At 42.3% G+C, this 22,130-nt stretch overlaps 1 protein-coding gene across 2 annotated transcripts in view; it reads left to right on the forward strand.

The window, feature by feature from the left end:
• Pamr1 (peptidase domain containing associated with muscle regeneration 1) overlaps window positions 1-22,130 on the forward strand; it is a 96,970-nt gene that overhangs the window by 69,503 nt on the left and 5,337 nt on the right. The window contains exons 7-9 of one of the 2 annotated variants that reach the window (XM_004627044.2): window positions 13,385-13,435; window positions 16,926-17,138; window positions 18,913-18,979. In XM_004627044.2, the coding sequence (XP_004627101.1) occupies window positions 13,385-13,435; window positions 16,926-17,138; window positions 18,913-18,979 (331 nt within the window). The remainder of the gene's footprint in view (window positions 1-13,384; window positions 13,436-16,925; window positions 17,139-18,912; window positions 18,980-22,130) is intronic. The other variant, XM_004627045.2, reaches the window with a different exon arrangement.

The raw sequence follows: 22,130 nt of genomic DNA on the forward strand, positions 1-22,130 counted from the left end.
TTTAGGATACGGTCTATAGGATCTATAGGATCTCACTGTGTAAATCAGACTTGTAGTAATCTGCCTATGTTCAGCTTTCCGAGAGCTGGGGTTATAGGTGCATGCCACTATGCCCAGTCTCAGTGCACCCCAGGGGTGGGGCTGGCATGGCATGCTTGGGATTGAACCCCAGCCACTGTGTCTGCCTAATTATGGTTTTTGAAACTAAGTTTTCCTTTCTTCTTTTCTTTTCTTTTCTTTTCTTTTCTTTTCTTTCTTTCTTTCTTTCTTTCTTTCTTTCTTTCTTTCTTTCTTTCTTCTTTCTTTTTTTTTGTGGTACCAGGGATTGAACTCAGGACCTTGCACTTGCCAGGCAAGCACTGATTCTCCTGAGCTTTCTCCCCAGCCCTGAAACTAAGTTTTATATACATCATTCTTTTAAACCAGTGGAGCGCAACTGGTGGTGATTTTGCTCTCTATTTTGAGCCCTAGGTCACAACTGGCAATACCTGAAGACAGTGTTGGTGGATATAATGTCATAACACTGGGCAAGGGCCAATGAAGTGATGCTGGCAGCTAGTGGATGATGCCAGGGATGCCACTAAACACCCTACAGTGTGCAGAGCATCCCACAGAAGAATTGGTCCAAATGTCAGTATTGCCAAGGTTGAAAAATTCATTTAAACAAAGTTATCAGGGGCTGATCAGGCCCACAGCCTTCCAAAGGAGTGTACAGCAGAGGATTAAATAAAAGAGATAAGTGATATGATTTTAGGGCTCCAGGAGGATCAAAACCTGTTAGCAGAATTCAAGATTCTCTGGGGGATGAGACAAAGAACTTCCCTGGGTGGCCTATATTTATTTGGTTTTTAAACAAAGGAAGAGGATACTGAGGAAAGCTCAGGAACTGAGTAGGACCTTAGTAGTCAGTTCAAAGAAGTCCCCAAGTAGTAAATTATGCTAATAGGAAGCTCTCTTATCTCCAGGTTGACATTCACAAAAGTGAGACACCTGCAGCTACAATCTCTATTTAGCAAACTGGGGTTGGAGCCAGGCATCCTCAGCTGTGGCCTTATCTTGTCCTTTGTGGCTTATGGCATCATAGGCCACCACAGGCCTCTGCCAGGACCAGGGACTCAGAGAGGTTCCCTTACTGTGAGTCCACTGCCCACCTCCAGACAAGGGGCCTGGGCCTGGGATAGACTCACAAGTAAACATAGACGGCTGATTTGTTAATTGTAAATCCTGCTCAGAGCTGCTTGGTAGAGGTCTCCAGCAAGCAGTGCCATGGTTGAAAAATTATTTTAAACTGAAGTGGATTAAAGTATACATATGAATTTTTAGCACTCCTGTTACAGATATTTTCTCAAGTGAGTCCATATTGATTTACCTCTTTTGATAAAAGGATTGTTGAGTATTCCATTGCAGGGATGAATTTCTTAAGATGGATTTTATTTATTTATTTTTTACTATGTTGAAGAAGATTGACATACATATCCTTGCATGTATCCGTTCACATGTAGAGATATTTTGTAAGACAAACTCCTAGATATTGAACCTTTAGTTGAAAGGGCACACATATTTAAACTTTGAGAACAATTGGCAAACAGATGACTAAAAGGTTTTTCCAAGCTGCAGGATGAGTCATTCTTTATAAACACAGTCTTCAAAATATATATTAGGACCCATATTTCAGAAACTAATAACATTTCTTGTCAAATTAGAGATTTTTTTTGAGACAGGGTCTTTCTATGCAGTTCAAATTGTCCTTGCACTCACTGTATACCCCCGGCTGGCCTTGAACTTGCATCCTCCAGCCTCAGCCTCCTGAGTGCTGGAATACAGGTGTGTGCCACCACACCCGGCAAGAGATGGACTTATTTTCAAAGGAATTTTATCCATTTATGGAGAGAATTCTTCCTCAGATTTCATGAGGTGGTAGACACAAAACAAGAGACAATCAGCAAGGGTGAGTTTAATTGAGCCTCAAGAGCATGCACAAGCCACCTCTCTCATCAAGGTGACTACCCCAGGCATTCCCTTCTCTCAGTTGTTTCTCAAGGGGAAGAACTTTCCCCTCCTCTGAATGACCTTCTTCCCAGAGGAGTGGCCCCTCCTCAGCCTCTAGGCCAACCTAGCCTCCTGCCAGCATCCTCTCCAACCTCCAACCTCCCTGGGCCACCATGTAAGAACCCAGGGGCCCTTCTTTCCTCTGAAGTTTCCTGTTCCTTTGTAGGGAACACAAGGACAAAATAAGTCCTTGAGTAAATGGTCAGAATCTTGTTTTGAAGAAGTGGAGAGCGAGGGATTCACAGCCTGCTCCAGTTTCCATGTTGCTTTTGTTCCTCTGGCCCAGTTGACGAGGCCGGGGTGTCCGCGTGGCATGCTAATGAAGGACGGTAACGGGCTGGCTCTCAGGACACAATGCTCCCTCTGCAGGCTCTGACGCGCCTTGGAACAAAACAAGTCGGTCCCTACCAATTAAAGGCAAATGGTGAATCTAGATTCATTTGGGTTTGGAGTCTCCACAGGTTTCCCACTGGCCTGTCCCAACCACTTGAAGAAAAGAGCCCAGGATGAGAGACACACCATACACTGCAGCTTCAAAGAGGCGGCCTGCATTTCTCTTCTGAATAAGTGATGAGAAACTTGGGGTTTTCATGGAAACATTAATACTGATGCGAGGGAAAATATATGGAGACCTCCAGTGGATAGCAATAATCTCTCCCATCACAGACAAACAAATAATATTCTGTAGACTCCATGATGTTTATGCAAGCTCCTTTGACCTCTCAGATGAAACATCTTAAATGGAATCATTTAAATGGAATTATTCCAGACTTTTTCTCAGAGCCGACATCTTTCTTATCCTTAATACAGATAGAAGAGCTGCATCTTGGGATGGAGAGCTTGGACTCTGTCCTCAGAAGGGCCTTAGCTTGATAGTCTGGAATTTACAAGCCAAGTGACCTTGAGGGAATCATTTAACTTCTATGAACCTCAGTTTCCCCAATTATAAAGTTCATGAAAATAATACCAAATGTTCTCAGAACATTTGTGGGCATGGAATGGGATGATCCGTGTAAGGCAGAGTTGAGTGTTATAAGCTGTTATTCTTATTTTTTGTTTCTGCCTCCATATTGTATTCATACAAAATGTTTGTCAAAAGGCAGAAGATGCTGCATACATGTAAGGTAGTAGAGCAACAATGGTAGTTTCTATAACCTGGGAATTATAAGTTCATACACGTTTCTCAGGGTTCCAAGGTTTAAGAAATTCTTCCAAGACTTTTTAAGTAGACCTTCCCCAGTCATTGCTGCCAGTGCATCAGCAAACAGGCAAGCAAGATACAGTTTTAATAGGACAAGTCAATGGCACCAAGGTCACTGTCAAAAATAAATCTTAGGAGTGGTAGATTAAATAATGGCTAACTTGTAACACCCAGCAGAACTGAATCAGGTGGTTCTGGGTGTGGAAGGCCCGCCGGCGGACTGTTGCCAACAGCATAGAAGGAGAACGGGAGGGGAAGGTGGTGAGCTGTTGATTGTCTGGGAGAAGCCTGTCCTGCTGGCTTTCCCGATAGCAATTCAGCTGTTCTCTTACTGAAGGAGTGTTGGTCCTTGCTGTCGCTGAGGATGGCTGTGGTTTTCTTTGGGGAAGCCCTGGCCCTTCCCTTGCGCCTCGCTTCCTTGCTCCAGTGTAGATCCCTCAGCCACTGGTACCAATTCCTTATCCTGCTTGTGTGGGCCTTCTAGCTCCTACCACTGGACTGGTCTTTAGTCTGTCCCAGTGTAGTTTGCTGATATAGACTTGCCTGAGATATTGCCATGGGATTTAGGTCTTCAGCTGGATCAGTGCAGGATATTGCTCTGGATCCAGGCCTCAGCTGGATTCTTGGGTCTCTAGTGCATGGATAGATCGCTTGAACTCTGCTGTATTTAACTTTTTGGGTGAATATTATACAATAACCTTATTAATTACACTCCCTGTGTTAAATTGATTCCCTTGCAAACCCTGAGTAGAACCCTGTGTTTCAGGAGAAGAAATCCACATTGGGGGTGATGAATGTGGAACATTTGCAGCCTGGGTGGCTTGGAGCAGTGGAATTGATTGATGAAGTAATGTCACAGGGGAACTGAGTTTGGAAACTCCAGTAAAGGTGCCCAAATCATCCTGTTATCTGTTCAGTCTTTCTTTTTCTAATGTTTCAGAAGTCTTTCATTTCACATGTGGTGCACTGTATGTCTGTCCCTGCATGGTTATTTTGGAGACAGGGCTTCAGAGCATCAGTTTGTATTTTGCTACAGAGACATGGTCAGACAGGGAGAAAAAGTCTGGTTTAAGTGGGGATGAAGATTATAGAGATAATCCCATGGAAAGCATTACCAAAGATCCATAGTATTTAAGAATTCAGAGCCCTTAGAGACTGGAGAAACCACAGGCCAGTAGCTAGTAGATGTAGTGAGTAGGCCCACCTCTTATCTGTCACCTGAGGCTCCCATCTCTTCACTCTCCTTAAAGAGGACATTAATTTCTGACATCCTACTTGATGTAATTCAGGAGGATACTGTTCTCATTTGGATTTGGATTTTTTTTAAAAAAAAAAAAAAAGCTGTCACAGTACAGTAGGAGTTGCCTGGTACTGATCAAGGGATATATGTACGTGTGTGTCTTGTATGTGCAAATATGTGGGCATGTGTGTATGTGTACTGTTCAATGCAGAAGAAATATTCTCTTGTCATTTGGATCAATCTTTGATGTGTGGATCAATCTTGAGTCTACATAAAGTGACATCTTAGTGTGGATTCTGCTGGGCTCTATTGCCTCGTGGCCTCCTGACCAAGGCATTGCTATTTTATGGAGGGAAAAGGTGCTTGTGGTTATTGAGTAATGGATAGATTTTGCTAGCCAAGGATTATTTTCCCGTGTAAAACATTCCTCCTAAATAATGACAAGCCAGGTGAGACTATATAAGCTGTTCTACCTAACTGCCTCACAGGGTGTGGGGTGGAGCACACAGAAGATTCCCCATTGCTGTGCAGGCTTCGCTTGTTCTGTGTGCTTGCTCCTTATAGAGGCTCTCTTGGATTTAGCTTTGGTAGATAAGTCAGTGAGACAGTGATTAATACAGCAGGTAGATTTTATTAGGGTCCAGGGTTAAGAGGTACTGATCCATTAGAGCTGGGATGAGCTGTTTGCCCACTGATGGCAGAGAAGAGGACACAAAATTTAGAATAGCAAGGACACAGATGAATTAACTCTTGATAGAAATAAACATCCTGCTATCCCAGATCCTGAGATGAGCTCTAGCCCTTCAGCAGAAGCTATGGCTCTCCCTGATTCCCTTACAGTACGTGCTTCTTGGAGCACTCACTACCACTCCTGCCCCTCCTTCTGAAGAAGAAAGCTTCCTCTTTGTAAAACACAAAATGTCCTCATTGGTATCTATGTACTAAAGACAATAGACATGAGTATTTCTAGTCTAGCCTTAGGCCACATTCTGTGTTTCACTTGACATTGCCCACTTAGCTGTATCAACATTTCCATGCAGCACCTATATTCCCAGCACTTGGGAGGCTGAAAATAGGAGGATCACTATGAGTCCGATCTGTGTAGTGAGACCCTTAGACCCTGTACTAAAATGCATGAATTTTTTTTCCCATGCAGTAGGTTTTTAGATCATCTCCACTTGACAGACTACTTTTGAGTGTCCTTAAGTACTGTACACCCAGGAGATCAGGCAGGGCTGCCCAGCATGTATTCTATCCTCTTTTTTTTGTGCGGAACCATAAAACAATTCCAAAGTTATCCCTTTGCTAACGGGGAGAAGAATTCACATTGTGTATGGATCCTGGCCACAACTGCCTAATATAAAGCCATTGGTGGTAGTGATCATGATGGCGAGGAGAATTACTAAGAGCTGATTTGCCTATGCACTGGGCAGAGCTTCTTAAGAGTAAATGTGCAGCTCGGGACCCTCCTGAAAACTCACCCTTAAGGCTGAACAACAGAATTGTGTAGCTCTTGCCTTTTTCCTAGTGAACTATTCTAAAATTTCAAATAGTTGACTCTATTTACACTGGTAGTCATTTCCCCAAGTATTTTAGAATTACCATTCACCCTTCAGCTACCTCAAAAATCTTCTGAGATTCAGAGAAATCCTCCAAAGGCTACTATTTCTAAGCAGATGCAGTAGGTAGAGGAACGCTAAGTTTCTACTCAATTACATAGGTCAGTTACATATGTACTCTATCAAATGGGCATGAACCAGGTTGATTTAAAACAAGAAATAAAGTGACCAGGACTTTCTGGAAAAAAAAAATGTCCAAGTTGACCTGTCTCTTAGGCACCGGCAGTTTCAGCTGTCTAATTAAATAGGCCATCCAAATGCCGGAAAAGTGGTGTTCGAAAGACACAGTGTTCCAGAGGCCCAAGACAATACTGATTAAGATCAAATAGCTAATTGTAAGCCTCAGCATCCAAATTGCTGCCGGATGAATAAATAGCAGTGTGTGCAATCCAAGCATAATTTCACATGCATAGTGTCTCATTCACACCCGCCGAGGGCTGGAAAACATCAGGGAAGCAGAATGCCATTGGTTGGAAAGGGATGAAAAGAGATTTGGGTGGGGATTGCATCATGAGTCGGTGTCATTATTCATGGTCAATGAAGACCTTCATGGAGTAAAAATAATTTCCTTTGGTCCAGATACACAAAACTCCAATATAAACGGAGGAGGACAAAGTGTGGAAGAGATGAGAGGTCATTTGGTGTTGGTCTCTGAGCATTGGATTTGGGTTAAGTCAGGTTTCCAGAATGGACAAAGGGCCAGGGAAAGAGTCAATGCCTTTTCCAAACAGAACCAAGCTTCTGTCACAATTTGTGTCCTTAATTTGGGTGATGAGTGAGCACAAATGGGTACCACATATATGGTAGCATCCATCCATTCGCTGCCCCTACCACTAGCTAGATCATGAGAGGATGAACTTGGAGCTATAGTTCTCAGCCCATACTACAGCTCTGAGCTCCAGCTCTTGGTAAAGAGGCAGAATGGATCCCTGACATACATTTTTACCCATCTGGTTATCTAGATGTCATCAATGTTTCCTTAATGTAAAATATGTCAACAGAAATTACGTGTTTACACAGTTTTGTAAATCACAGCAAGCTATTTCAGAAATCAAAGAGGCTACACATATTAATAATTAATTTAAATAATTTAGAAACAGAAAAAGAGGGGCCAGGGAGATATCTCAATAGAATAAGCGTTTGCCTGGCAAGCTCAAGGTCCTGAGTTCAATCCCCAGTACTGAAAAAAAAAGAAAAGAAACAGGAAAAGAACATTATTTAACAGATACTCAGAATAGAAGTCATCTGCATGGTTGATTTAAAAACTGACAAGAGGCCCAAGAATTTACACACACACACACACACACACACACACACACACACACACACCACATGCTCTTCCTTTATACATAAGAATCAGCCTGGAACAGCACATTCTAGGGAAGGTCATAGAAGTGAGTAAAGATGTAAAGTCAATAACAGCTCCCAGGTGACCTGGGGTCTTCTTAAAGATTTGTTCAACTTCTGCCATCTAGTATTTTTCAGACAGGATCGGAACGTGGTTTCTCCCATCACAGGGAAACGTCTCTGGGCCTCTTCTAATGATCTCATCTTCTGTAAGTGGGCCCAGGTGCAGTGGCCACCCTGCCTTAACTATAACCTGAGCCTTGATGAGTGGTGATCTCTGCCTAGTACCCCAGGAGAGCAGGAACAGGATGAAATGAGGAACTCATCCCCAGTGGCTGTTCTCAGCAGTGGAATCTAAGTCAGAACCTCATTTTTGTTTCACCCCCCTTCCTCCTTATAAATTAAGAGATTTTCTTCCAGACAACACACAGGCTAAGTGGTATCAATCAGTTATACCTGGAGAAATCTTTGTTGTAGCCCAGTTTATAGTCTACTTCTGAAGTTAGCCAATATTTGCTGAGACTTCTATCCTCATTCCTATTCACTAAAGACTCCTGTTATTACCTGCACTTTATTTCTGGGTTAGGGTCCTAACTTCTAAGGTAATCTTAGAAGCAAAGTTTTGAAAAGCTATTGCTGGTGCTGGTTTAAAAAAATTGTGTATTTATCCCATCCACCCTTGCTCTGTCCGTGACAAGAAATAAGGCTGGGTTTTCTACAGTAGTGTTTCCTAAAGCGTTAGTTGAACTATTAAGGATTTTGGACTTAGTCTTAGCTACTTTTCTTACTTCTGAGACAAAATACCTGCTGTGTAAAGTTAAAGGAGGAAAGATTTATTTAGCTCACAGTTTATGGAGGTTTCGCTTCATACTTGGCTGGTTCCAAGGCGGGGTGGCACATGGCAAAGGGCAGCTGTTAACTCTTCCATGAAGTTTTGTTTTATTTCTTATATCATTGTCTGGTTTTGCTATGGAGTCAGTTCTATTTATTTATTTTTTAAAAATGTATTGGTATGGGGGAGCTGGTGAGATAGCTCAGTGGACTAAGTGCCTGCTGATCCCTGGTACCACATACTGCACTGGCCCTGCCCACGGGTACACTGAGCCGGCTACTGAGTCCAGGCATGGTGGCATATGCCTGTAATCCCAGCACTGGCGAGACTGAAAATAGGAGGATCACTGCGAGTCTGAGCTGCATAGTGAGACCCTGTAACGAATACATAAATTAAAAGAAAAAAACAATGGAGGGAGAGAGACAGGAGAGAGGGAGAGAGAGAGAGAGAGAGAGAGAGAGAGAGAGAGAGAGAGAGAGACAGAGACAAAGAGACAGGATAGACAGAGAGACAGAGAAGAGAGGACAGAGAGAGAGAGAGAGACAGAGAGAGAGAGACAGAGACAGAGACAGAGACAGAGACAAAGAGACAGGATAGACAGAGAGACAGAGAGGAGAGGACAGATAGAGAGACAGAGAGAGAGAGAGACAGACAGACAGAGATAGAGACAGAGACAGACAGAGACAGAGACAGAGACAGAGAGAGAGACAGAGAGAGAACCCTCTTTCTGTCCCCTAAGTTGTATGCAGGTTACCTGACCTAGGGCAGGTGTAGTGCTCACACCCTTTATCTCAGCCAGAACTATGCAGAACCATTCAGTGGACTGATGAACTAATCACACACTCTTAATCCCACCATCACACACTCTAGATTCAGCCACCTTTGAAAAAACCCAAGACTGCAGGAGGTTTTTGGGGATACAACTAGACATAAACCATAACAGTTTCTATTTATTTTTTTCTTGATAATGACTTTGACTGGAAAAATAAAATCTGACATGTAAAAAGGTACTTGGAAGGAGAGCCCTAATCTATTTTTGTTGGTAAATGCTTAAGTGACCTAGAAGAGAGTCTTGAGATGTCTAAAGTATCTTAGTAGCATATGCTTGAAGAGTTTAAATGAAGCATTTCCATGTTACAAATATAACAAAACATCCATTGATGCTTTATTCTACTGGGCACAGTGAAAGGATTCATTACATATATATGTTATGGTTCAAAAAATACAATAATCAAATTTCCAAAAGGCAAAGCAGCAATTGAACTATTGGGGTATTAGAATCAATCAATCAATCTTTCTCTCTCTCTCTCTCTCTCTCTCTCTCTCTCTCTCTCTCTCTTTCTTTCTTTCTTTCTTTCTTTCTTTCTTTCTTTCTTAATAGCTGTTTTCTCCACATTTGAACTTGGGGACCTGAGCAGAAGGAAAGGACAAATACTCACGCGAGTCTATTTTTATCACGTTAAAATTCTAGATTCATTCAGAAAAATATATTACTTTTTAGGACAGGGATAATTTGATGGACAGTAAAATCATGGAAGAAGAGATCTGTTGTCCTTCCATGTCTGGGTCTGCCCATGTGTTTAGTGATTATCGGGGGTGGGAGGTGGGGAGGTAGGTCCACTTTCTCAGATAGGGATGGAAGGTACGGGTTTCCTCTTGTCACACTCAGTATTACTAATTTAATAAAGTAGTCCATGGTCTCCAAAGAACTACTTTCCTGAAAGCATTGCCACGCTATTCCAATCTGTTCCCTGAGTTCTCCATCGCCATACCCTTTGCTTACAGCCCTCTGGACCTAGTGACTTAGGCTGCCTTATCTTATGCTTCATATCATATCAATCACAGAGGAGAGAAAAAATATAAAATTTTACCTGCTTTAAATCAATGTCAATTTAACTCCAAGACCTCGAATTTGGACTTGTGAGAGATTTACTCATTCACTGTCAGGTTCTCCACAGTGCCTCAAGATAATGAGAAGAGCTGTGTTGCACCAACATTCCCATCACTAGCGAGAATCCTCCAGCAGTGGAATCTGGCCTACACTGTTCAGTGTGAGGAACCCCATAGTTTGGGAGCCTCTGATTCCTTTAAATAAAACAGCTTGGCTGGGGTGGGGCCTCAGTCTGTTCATGGAGGCTGGAGTCCTCTGAAGGATATGGCCTTTCCTTGGCTGGCCATTTATTCTTCTCAGGATCTTCCACCACACAGCAGTGCTGGACAGTATGGAGAGCTCCGTGTCTGAGCCTATCAGGAATCTGTCACTCCTTAACAGGGGTCCCAAGGGACGACATGAGAGCCAGGTGTCCAGGGTGAAGAAAACAGCGCAGCCACCATAGGCTAGTCTCTCTCCAGAACAAATCCTGAGGCAAGCATTTGGGTCCAGGTGATTTATTAAAGAGAGTATTCCCAGGGTCAAACAGTAATTGAGCTGGAAAGGAGTGATTGGAAAGGGAAAGATGGGGGAGGGAGATAGTTCAGTTGTCTAAGCATCTGCCTGGAAAGCACAAGGACCTAGGTTCCATCCCTGGTGCTGCATGCTATGCCGGCTCAGTGCTGAGTCAGCTACAGAAACTAGGTACAGTGGTACACACCTGTAATCCCAGTGCTGGGAGGCTGAGACAGGAGGAACACTATGAGTCTGAGCTGTGTAGCGAATTCCTGTACCAAATAAATAAATAAATAAATAAATAAATAAATAAATAAATAATATTTAAAAGAAAGAAAGGGGAAGACATCAAGCAAAGGTATTTTCAACTAACCTCCTAAACTCAGCCTCAACTCAGGGATCCTAGAGAATGTAAACAACTCCTGAAGGAATGGGACACAGGCTTTTATACTTCTGTATTCACGAGTCACTGGTTGTAGGCTCCTCTGAATGGACAAAAGGGGACAACAATCAAGGTCATTTTTACTTCTTTCTTTAAACAAAGTGGTGCCCATGCCCAAGGCCTGGCCTCTGAAAGATCCAGGTGCCAGCTCTCAAAGAACCCCAGTGGAGAAGTTAAAGTATTGATTCCCTGAGTTGCTAAAAAGGTATGAATGGCCCTGAATGGGGTGACAACAGTGTTCCTGACAACAGCCGCTACCACAAGGTCACACGGGCTTCTGTAAGATGGCATCACAGTGACCCACTCACGTGGTTGTCCTGAGGAAAAAAGGAATCAAGAATAGAAAAACATTTTCTTTGAATGTTTATGTGAAGGAATACCCCAGTGAAAGGCACTGATGACTGGGGTTTTCTAATAGTGTGTATTGGTAACATGGAGTAAGGAGATCTATCTTGGTATTTTCGTACATGAACATAACAATGTTTTGATTGTTTTCATCCCCCTTACACCCTTCTATCTTTCCTACCTTCATCCTGATCTCATGCCTCATCTCTAGATGTCCACCTTCTACCTTCCTGCTGTGACTCTTTTTGGTCACACAGTAGCATGTAGGGACAGGCTACACTTAGCGTGTTATGTCACCATGCTGAGCCCACAAAGTAACAGGGCCTTGTATTATTGATTATTTGTCATAGGATATTTTACTTAGCAAAGTAGGAGCTTGGTGCTCCCTCAGGCCCTGGATACGGATGTTTTAAATTCTCAATTGGCTTTGTCTGGAAGTATCCGTCATACTGAGCAGGAATGGAACATAAAACTTTGAAAAATCAAAGAGAAAAGAATCATGAATCTGTTTGGTGGGGAGATGCAAAGGTTTCTAAAAAGAGAACATGTAGGAGAAAAAAAAGAGATGATTTTGAATGTAACCATGGGGAAGAGCTCTGATGAGGTGCAGATGGTCTGTGTACCCACCAGGTAGATGTCTAACTGGGAGAGAAGAGGGTAGGGAAGGGGAAGCCTTAGAACTCTCCTCAAAAACATCATAGGGCAGCATGCACTTCGGAAAACACAGGAAATGAGAGAGAAGAGAGGACAATTCCCTGGCTGTTTGACATAGGAATATAATTTTAAGGATTTCTTTGTGCAAGATTAAAGATACACACGCACAGACCCCATAGTTGGTACCTGGATGTGTGAATCAACACAGGTTTTGCAGTTCATCATGGGTGAACATTACCATAGCCCCTAAAAAGGGAAAGCAATGTTGCAATCTACCCAAATAAACCTAATAATCATTTTTTCACTCATTATTTCTATACCATTCTCTCTCTCTTCTCTTGGGATGTCACTTTTATATTTATTTGTCTTCTCACTGTAGCCATTGTATCTCATATTTTTCTACACACTTTTCACCTTTTTCTCTCTTTGGCTGCATTCTGAAATTTTTCTTTTAAGCTACCTTTAAGATTATTAATACTCTTTAGTTCTGTTAGATTTGCTGGTAAACTCATCTGCTGAGTTTTTAGTTTCTGCCATTAAACTTGTGAGATTTAGTTTTTTTCCCCCCGTTGGTTACATTTGAGTGTTTACAGCTATCTGCTGAAGTTTGTGATTTTGTGTTTTATTTTCTTGAATATGTTTAGCATTATTACTTTTAAGTAGTGCCAGAAAATGCTATGGCTCACAGCTAGCTGTCCTCCCAAAGCCCCCTGCAGGCATAGATAGGGCTTTTCAGCAGTTGCTGGATCTAGGGTGTGTGATTCTGGGATGAAGGATGTGATGCTGGAGTTGATTCATGCAATGCTAGGATTAAGGGTGCCCCACCCTGGGTGTGAATGCTGCCCACCCTTAGGGAAGGAAAGAGGGATAGGGTGCAGGGACAGAAAGAGTGTTCCTGCTTGCTGCTTGCAACTTCTCTGCTTCACTGCCTTCTTCCTGCCCTGAGCTGTTTCTTCTCCATGATACCCCTCTGCCATCACTCTGCCTAGAGCCAGCCAATTATGAACTGAAACCTATGCAAAGAGTGAGTCAATTAAACCTTTCTCCCTCTAACTTTGGGTGTCAGGGATTTTTGTGTCAGCAATGAGAAAAGTAACTAAGGTAGATACCTAGAGTGTCTAACGTCTAAATCTTCTGTAATTCCTTTCCTCCTGCCTGTATTTCTCTAGATTTGTAAGCATACAGTCTTTCCTTCAATCTTAGTTGGGGCTGCTATAAAAGGGTATCACAAACTGAGTGACTTAAACAACAAACATTTATTTCTCACAGTTCTGGAGTCTGGGAACCCCAGGATCAAGGCGCTGGAAGAATCGTTGTCTGGTGAGGGCCTGCTTCCTGGTTCATAGAAAATGGTTTTTCTGGCTGTATCTGCCTGTGGGGGAAGGAAGGCATGAAGGACAGGAGGTCTCTGGGTTACCTTTTATAGGGCACTAATCTCACTCCTAGGGGATCCACCCTTGTGTTCTACTGAACTCCTAAACACTCTGCCTGCTAATACCATAATATTGGGGGTTTAGAATTTAAGCATATAAATTGGGGAGAGGCATTTTGCACATTCCATTGTATCCTCACTTAAAAGTGTGACTAGGCTCTTCTCTGATAACATTCCACAAGTAATAATTTAAACCCAAATGATAGTTCTTTATTATAAGATCTCATCAAGTTTAAGCAGAACCATTGATTTAATTATAGCTTTTTGGGGGTCAGAAGTAAGGAAACATTATCTGAAAAGTACACATGTGATCTGATTTTGGGAATGCCAGGTGATAAAAAGGCATGCCTCCGAGAGTTGTAGAAATACAATATTCTTTTGCAGTAGGCGGAGATGTTTGCAAATTCACCCATTAAATAGTCTTTGAAAGTCTCCTCAGTGAGAAAAACAGAGGATTTGCATCGTCCTGAGCTTTTGTGACCACCCCCCCCCAGGACTCAGGCACTTGTGCAAGGTCCCTGCTATTTAAATCCATGTTAAATACCATAATTATACAAGGGACAATCGAAGTATAGAATGAATGCTTAAATTAAAACCAAATTATTACAATGAAAAACATGTCACTCTTAATCCCCCCCAGAACACTCCCCCTCGCTTCCAGCACTCCTCCACCACCATTTTGGCCACTCTCTGAAGCAGTTCTAGCCAACCCCATTTAAGAGTGGCCTCCAAAGGTGAGTGCTGCTGACCAGTCCCATCAGATGAAGAGGCAGACTCTGCAAAACACTGGTGCGTCTTCGTCCCCCTTAGCCACCGCTGCCTGGCACTGGTGGTTTAGTGGTAGAAGTCTCACTTTATTCACCAGATCTGGCACTGTGTGACTTCTCGTTCTTCCCTAAATTCAGGGTATCCGTGTATATGTGCTGCCGAAGCAAGCACAAGGGTATCTATATAAAGTAAATGTGTTAATTCAGGACTTTGAGCCAGCCATACCAATGCAGCTGAAGACAGTCACCAAAGAGGACTTCCAGAACTGCTCCAGAGTCAATAATGATGGGCGAACTGTGCTCAAAGCCACGAGAAATATTTTGAGGGAAATTAATGATAGTGTGTTTTTACTATAATAAAATTTTTGAAGTTTAGCAGTCAAGACTTTGTCACTCACACCTTGTCTGATTCATGAGCCTCTGTGGACGATAAGTCACAGGGTAGCAGTCCAGCAGACCATGGAAGCATTTCCTTTCCCAAGGAAGAAAACCCAACCCTCGGTCTTACCACTCAACAGTACCAATGAGCAGGATTTCACATCTTCGTGTTCTGAGTATTGTAGGGCTGGCCTTAAATAGCAAATCTTGGCCAGGATCTTTAGCAAAACTCAAAATGTTGGGTGGCCAGACTTGAATTATATAAGTCAAAGTCCCTTGATAGACTAACTGGCTGCTAGAGCGAGGCAGAGTAGCAGGATAAGATCAAGTGAAAAATACAGCCTCATGTAAACAGAAAGCCATGTCTTAGTGCCATTAGGTGGTCACTATATGGGCATACAGGTCCAGTGTGCCCAAAGCTGAATTATGTTAGAAGTCATCTATTTATGTCCAGTTCCCCAATTTCTATGTTGGCAATTAATTCAAATTAAAAAAAAATTGCAGATAGGATGCACCATTTTTTTCCCCAAGTACTGGGACTTGAACCTAAGGTTGTTTTACTAGGTTATATCCCCAGCCCTCCTCCCCTTTTATTTTTGATTTTGAGTCAGAGTCTCACTTAGTCACCAAGTTGCCCAGGTTAGGCTCAGACTTGCCAGCTTCTTGCCTTAGCCTCCCAGGTAGGTGCCACCCACCTGGCTGGACGTACCATGCTTTGGCGGCAGTTGCAGTCTCTGAGCCCCAGTGGTTGTGCTCCAGGCTAGATGCTCAGAACAGAATGAATCTGTACTAAAAAAAGGCAGCCTTCTCGCCAAAGCAACACGTACTACTTCCTCTGTCTCTTCCTCCTACATCACAGTGGTGTTCCTGAAAATACCAGCACTGGGGTTTTCTGAGTCCATTTGCAGAATCCAAAAATGCACTGTCCTCTTTTATACCACCCGCAGTATTCTTAAAACAGTTTGCTCAATGAGGTCTTTTTTTCATTTAGGAGTTTTGGAGCCCCCCCCCCATTAGGGATATCGCTCATAATACATAGCCCCAAAGCCCATGGAGTGGACTGTATGGATAAACTCAGAGCAGACAAGCCACTTGTAGTAGCAATCTTTCCAAGTTGCTCAAAGGAAAGATATTTATTTTTAATTGTCAGATATTTTAGAATGATTTGTCAGGGGGCAAGCAAGTTGCTTGGAACGTAATTGGGGCAGTGAGAGGAAGACAAGCGTATTAAACGCAATTTTACATTCCGACAGCGGGCTGGGGGTGTTTCCTAGGGATGAGCCTGTCTGTTAAAGAGATAATTGCAAAGAAGCCAGGAGGCCGGATGGAGTGATTGGTACCTGGATTCAGTAGTCAAAGGTTGACTTCTTCAAGGAAGTCTCTGCCTTTGCTTGGGCAAGTCATATTCTGTGCTAACCCATAATCTACTTAAGAAAATTATATTACGTGTCTCATAGGGTATTTGGAGACTATGTCTCAGATTCTGTTCAGTGCTCAGAATAGCTGGTAATGTCATTTCTAATCCAAGTAGCTGTCCAATGGGAAAGAATAAAGAATAGAAATACCTCTGTAATGAATACTGAGTGTACAGATGGCGAGTTTTATTTGGAAATAAGGGGAAATTGTTGTATCTCTGCAGCAAATCTACTTGTGATTCTCTAGTATTATCTCCTCGTATTTTTAAAACTTAGACTTTTAGCACTCTTTTGTTTTTGAAGATGAAATGTAAAATCTACATTTATTTTATACGTGCACTTTTGGTTCTGATCAGTTCTACTTATAGCATAAGTAAGGAACTGAATATTCTGGTTTAAGTTTTCTAAGTGTTAGGGAATACAACATCAAAAAACAATAACCTCTGGATATCAGTTATAGTCTAGGTGAAGTACTTATTTTGTCCAAGCTTGCCCATCTACTAGGGAAGAAAAGGAATAAGAACATATAAGGGTCGGATCTGGTATTAAATGTATTTGATATTTCATTATGAATGAATACTTCTCCACTTAAGAATAAATCATTAAATCAAGGGAGAAGCCTAGGTTTAATCCCTGTATTTTCTATTATGAGATTTTTCTCGGTAATACTTTGGAACACCATTGTAAGCAAGTTCTATATCACGGTATTTTTAGTTTAATGAAATATGAAAAGATTCTATTCTAAAATGAGATGACTCAGACTTGTAACAGTTCTTCTTCTTTTTTTTTTTTCCTCTGTTTCTTACTTTTCACTTTAGTTCTGGAAGAAAGAAACTGTTCAGACCTTGGGGGCCCAGTCAACGGATACAAGAAAATAACTGAAGGCCCTGGGCTTCTCAGTGGGCAACATGCGAAAGTTGGCACCGTTGTTTCATTCTTTTGTAACAACTCCTATGTTCTTAGTGGCAACGAGAAAAGAACTTGCCAGGAAAATGGAGAGTGGTCAGGGAAACAGCCTATTTGCATAAAAGGTAATTTCTGGATGTGTCTGGGCTCTGCAGACACAGGTAGATTTGCTGTATTTTCTGGTAGCTCTCATGCATGCTTGGAGGCCCCCGAGAAATATCTGTTTCTTAACTCCTCCCTAGAACCATATATAACTCCTTGGTTGGAACTCATCCCTAAAATCATTTGCTTCTTTTATCTGGATATAGGGAGGACCTGCTTCCTTTATTGACAACATTAGGTGACAGAGAAGAGTGATATAGTTAGGGGAACATTTTGGGGGGAAATGACAGGGCTGAGGTTTGTATTTTGTACACATTCTGTCCAAATATGGAATTTATAAGCATTTACATGACCACAGTTATCTAATCCCTATGCAGTATTAACTTAATGCAATAAATTAAAAAAAAAAACATAGAGGCCCATCATTTCTGGCTGCCTATGTGGGAAGAAGATAGTGAGATTAAAATGTTAAAAAAAAAAAAACGACAGCAAACCTTTGAACATTCAAGAGACAGTTATGGGAACAAATATGTAGTTCAGAAGAAGACCAAGAGATCAACAGTCCTAAACTGAGAATAACTGTATGAAAGTTAGGATTGAGACCAGCCTGGAAATCTGGGAAGGCCTTGGAAATGTGATATGGATTAAGCATGATGTTGCAGATAGAAGACAGAGAAGACAAGTGTGAGATGAAGTGAAAGGATCCTGGGGAACTCGCAGTGAAGCAATCTAGTGAGCAAATTTTAAAATGTGAGTAGAAAGCTGGGAAATGAAAGGGCCAGGCTAGAACCGTCCCCATTCCAGTGGGGCTGCAGAGCTCCTTACAAATGTATTCGCTAGTTGGTGCAGGTTAGCACCAGCTCCTCTACTGGGGGACAGGTCACAATGATCTGACTGTTTACTGGGAAGAAAAGTATGTTCTTGTCCTAGATTATCCAGATAACTGCCTCCATCGTCCACTTTCCCTTCTGGGTGTTTGTCAACAACCTGGGTCCTGGGAAAAGAAATGAAAGAGAATGGCTTGTGAAAGGAATAAATCACTTTAGACTTTCGCCAGAAACGACTTTCATCCCCACCAGCAGAGATGCTGATGTTTTATTTCATTAAGTATGAGAACAGTGTCACATATGTCCTTGGAGGTTTTCTCAACTCTTCTTTTACAAATTAATACAACCAAAGTACTCTAAGTTGCTAATTAGACAAATGTTGGCTGCTTGATTGGGAAAAGGGAGATGGGGAGGATTCGTTGTTGTTGGTTTTTTTCACTTGCAGAAGAAAAAAAAAAGACTTCAACAAAATCAAACAGGGCTTTGAGCTGTCCTCCAGTGACTATTTGGGACTTTAATTGCAGAGAAAGGGCATGGGGAAGCCGGTTACTCAAGACTTGCCTGTGATTGACACTGATGTCTGGCTTTAAATGAGAATCTTTTAATTCCCTGTATGGGCTCTAATTTAGAAACTTCAGTTTGGATTTTATTCCATTCTGACCAGGTTTGCGAATGCCATTCATGTGAGTAGATACTCCTAACACATACTCCATGGTCCCAAGTCACCTGAGTGGAGAAGCTCTTCAGAGGCATCTACTGAGGTTTTTGGAGGTGACTACTAATTTAAGTGAAAGGCAGTATGCTTTTTTGCTAAGTGAACTGTTCAGACTTGGTTGACATACCTTGCCTCTGAGCCTGGGGAAAAAGAAGACCTGCTATCCAGAAGGATGGGTTAGGTGTGGATCTAAAGTTAGTGATATGAACCGTAAACATGGAAAAGGATTGTGCAACTGCGTCTGCTTCTTTCTAGCCTGCCGGGAACCAAAGATCTCAGACCTTGTGAGAAGGAGGGTTCTTCCGATGCAGGTTCAGTCAAGGTGAGTTAGAAACACCTGGACTCTGCTTCCAGGGGTAATGAATATTGCCCCTCCCTTTCCCTTTTCTCCACTTGTGTTTGGCCAAAGACAGTCTGGGGTTTCTTAGGGACATTGAATGCTAAATAATCATGAAAGAATAGAGCTTGTTAGATGGAGGCTCATTAGCCAGCTGCCTTTGGCCAAGAGGTAGTAACTGTTGGAATATGTACAAATTTTATTGGATCGTGGGAAAGTACATGGCTGGTGAGAAGCAAGACTTTTTGATTGTCTTTGAGGAATTGGATTTTAATAGTGAATCTGTGGGAGGTTATGATATATTTATTGTGGCAGCAACTGGGAGCTAAATGCAGCCAGCTGTGGCTTAGGAAGATGCTGTTGGTGTTAGCCAACCAGATTAGGCAAGCAGGTGCAGCCCAGGATCTAGAGATAGGGATGAGGGATTAGTATGCCAGGATTTTCTCCTGGAAGGGCAAGGTGAGCACCACCTGCTGGGGAAATAGCAGGCCCATTTCTACTCATCTCTTCTTCTGCATTCTCTTCCCTTCACTTTTTCTACTCCAGTACTGCAGGCCTCCTTTGTTTTCCTCTGTCACTCCAAGTACAGCTCTTGGTGCCATGGCTCCTTCTGTCTGGAGCCTGCTTCCACTTAAATTGTCAAGGCTTAGTGAAGTTATAAAGCTCTGTTCTCTGCTCCGTTTTCATCTGGAAGTGAGACTTGGCCCAATCGTCCTTGGCTGACTCCTTGACCCTGTGTTTCTTGCCCTTTACCATTTTTCTCTTTTCATCTTAGTATCTCTACCTGTTCTCAATCTCTCTCTCTCTCTCTCTCTCTCTCTCTCTCTCTCTCTCTCTCTCTCTCTCTCCCCATCTCCCTCTCTCCCTGTCTCCCATGCATCTGTATCATCTATATTTACATCTATTTATATCTATCTGCATTTTCTACCCTCACAATGCCAGGATAAAATACCTGCCACCATCTGCTTAAAAGAGGAGAGTGCTCATGGTTTCAAAGGTTAAGTCCATGGTTGGCTTGCTACAAGGGAGAGACATCACGATGGAAGAGTATGGTGGGAAAAAACTGCTAAACACATGGCATTCAGAAAGCAGCAGATTGGAAAGAGCCAGAGAGAAGGGGCCAGAACTACACATAGTCCCCAAGGTCATACCTTCATGACCCCACCTCCTAATAACCCTTTTAGCTATGACCTCATGACCCTATCACCTCTCAAGGAGTTTCTTAATCCAGTCAAGCTGATAATCAGCATGAACTAGCACATCATCCACCACCCCAAGTATAAAGGTAAAAAGTACAGGAACATTATGTGCCCCATGCATGCTGAAGTTCTAGGGCCAGAAACAGTGCCTGCCATATAGAATAGACTCCATAAATGTTATAGAATGAATTGGATTGGCAACCAATGTCTGTTGTACTCTTTCATCCTAGGTGTTCATAGACAAGTGCTTAAACTTGCTGAGCCTTAGTTTCCTCTTTTGAAAAATAGAGATAGTCATAATGGTCACTAGGGATTATGCCACACTAGCAGCTAATATTCACTACATGCTTCCTGTATGCCAGTTGGTTCTCTGCGTGCTTCCATATATTAGTTCATTTAACCCTCACTATATTCAATGAGACAGGTATTACTATTACTCTTCATTTTTTATGACCATGTTTATGATATGGATAAACTGAGATGTAGAGAAGTTGAGGAACTCGTCCCAGGTCACATTGCCCCAAGTGGTAAGGTTAGGATGTAAATTTAGTGTCTGGCTTCCAGGTCAAGGTCTGTGCCCTTGTGGCCCAAGTTTAGTGCTCATGCAAAGGCTTCAGGAAACCACCTTGAGCTTGGAGTCACTCATCCATAGCAGCTACTGTTAGAAACAGTCACAGTGAGTCCCCGTGACCAGCACTGATCCAGAATATTTGTGATTGAATATCCATCAATTGTTCACTCCTTAGATTCTCTCTCTCATTTTATTTTCTCCTTTGAAAGAAAGGCATGTTTTTTGGAACTGGTGGCAGTAGAATGCAAACTCTGCTCTTCTTCTGATCTTTGAGATTTCCCTGGGTAGCATCCCCTAATGTGGATTTCACCTATTCTTCCTAAAGTGATACCTTATAAGGAAACTTTGAATTATTCCAAACCACCACCAAGCTGCTTCTTTTAAAGGCGATCCTAATGGAAGATCTGGTGGCCATGTACCAGGTACTCAGGTGCAAGAGAAAGCAAGCCTAAAGCCTGGTTTTAAATATCTTTCTGGAAGATAGGCTGCAGAATTGGGCTATGTCTGTCCCCCATAGACGGGCCCGCATAGACCTAGTAGCCATGCAGGACTACATAGACCTTTAGCGACCAACAGATGAGTTTTGTTTTTTTCCAAGTTCAGAAGCACCTAAAATTACAGAATGGGTGTAAACAAGACGCAAATATTTGTTGAGTGTAGTCACTTTGGGTAGAATATTTGTTCTGAGCTAAGCACTTCAGAAATACATGAAGTAGATAGATTTCTTACAACAATATCAAATTGGAGCAGTAGAGATACCAGACTGGAGATTGTGATTGCTAAGCACTGTCTTGGGTGCCCTCTTCCTTTGCCGTGTACCCTTGGGTGCTCTCATTTACTTCTCTGGGCTTCCTTTCTCTACCTATTAAACAAATATGAAGACCCATTGATTCCTAGAGGAATTCTAGCTTGCCAGTTGGCAGTCATTTTGCTCCAGTATAAAATGAACACAAGCTTTACGGCGTGTGCCCAACTCCTCCAAGACCCCTGAGTGGTCTCAGGGGCTTGCACTTCAAGGCTCACTTAATAGCTCTTTTCCCATTTAGACACAATGTGAATATTTCTCCCATTCAGTGTTCCCTGAGAGAAGGTTCTATTCTCTGAGGTGAACTAATTATACCTGGTAATTGCTAAACCATGCTTCTGAGTCAACAGTTTAGTTCAAGTCAATTCCTAATATTGCCCCATTATGATAATGCTTAGAGAAAAAGTGTGCCTGAATTCTCTCATTCAAATTAACTCCCTTTTTTTGTTTAACTTTGCAATTGAATGTGTTCCTGTGTGTGTGTGTGTGTGTGTGTGTGTGTGTGTGTGTGTGTGTGTGTATACCTTTGGATAGCAGCTATTATGTCAGATATTGTTCTCT

This window comes from Octodon degus, unplaced genomic scaffold (genome assembly GCF_000260255.1).
Source record: "Octodon degus isolate 3935 unplaced genomic scaffold, OctDeg1.0 scaffold00018, whole genome shotgun sequence".
Lineage (NCBI taxonomy): Eukaryota > Metazoa > Chordata > Mammalia > Rodentia > Octodontidae > Octodon > Octodon degus.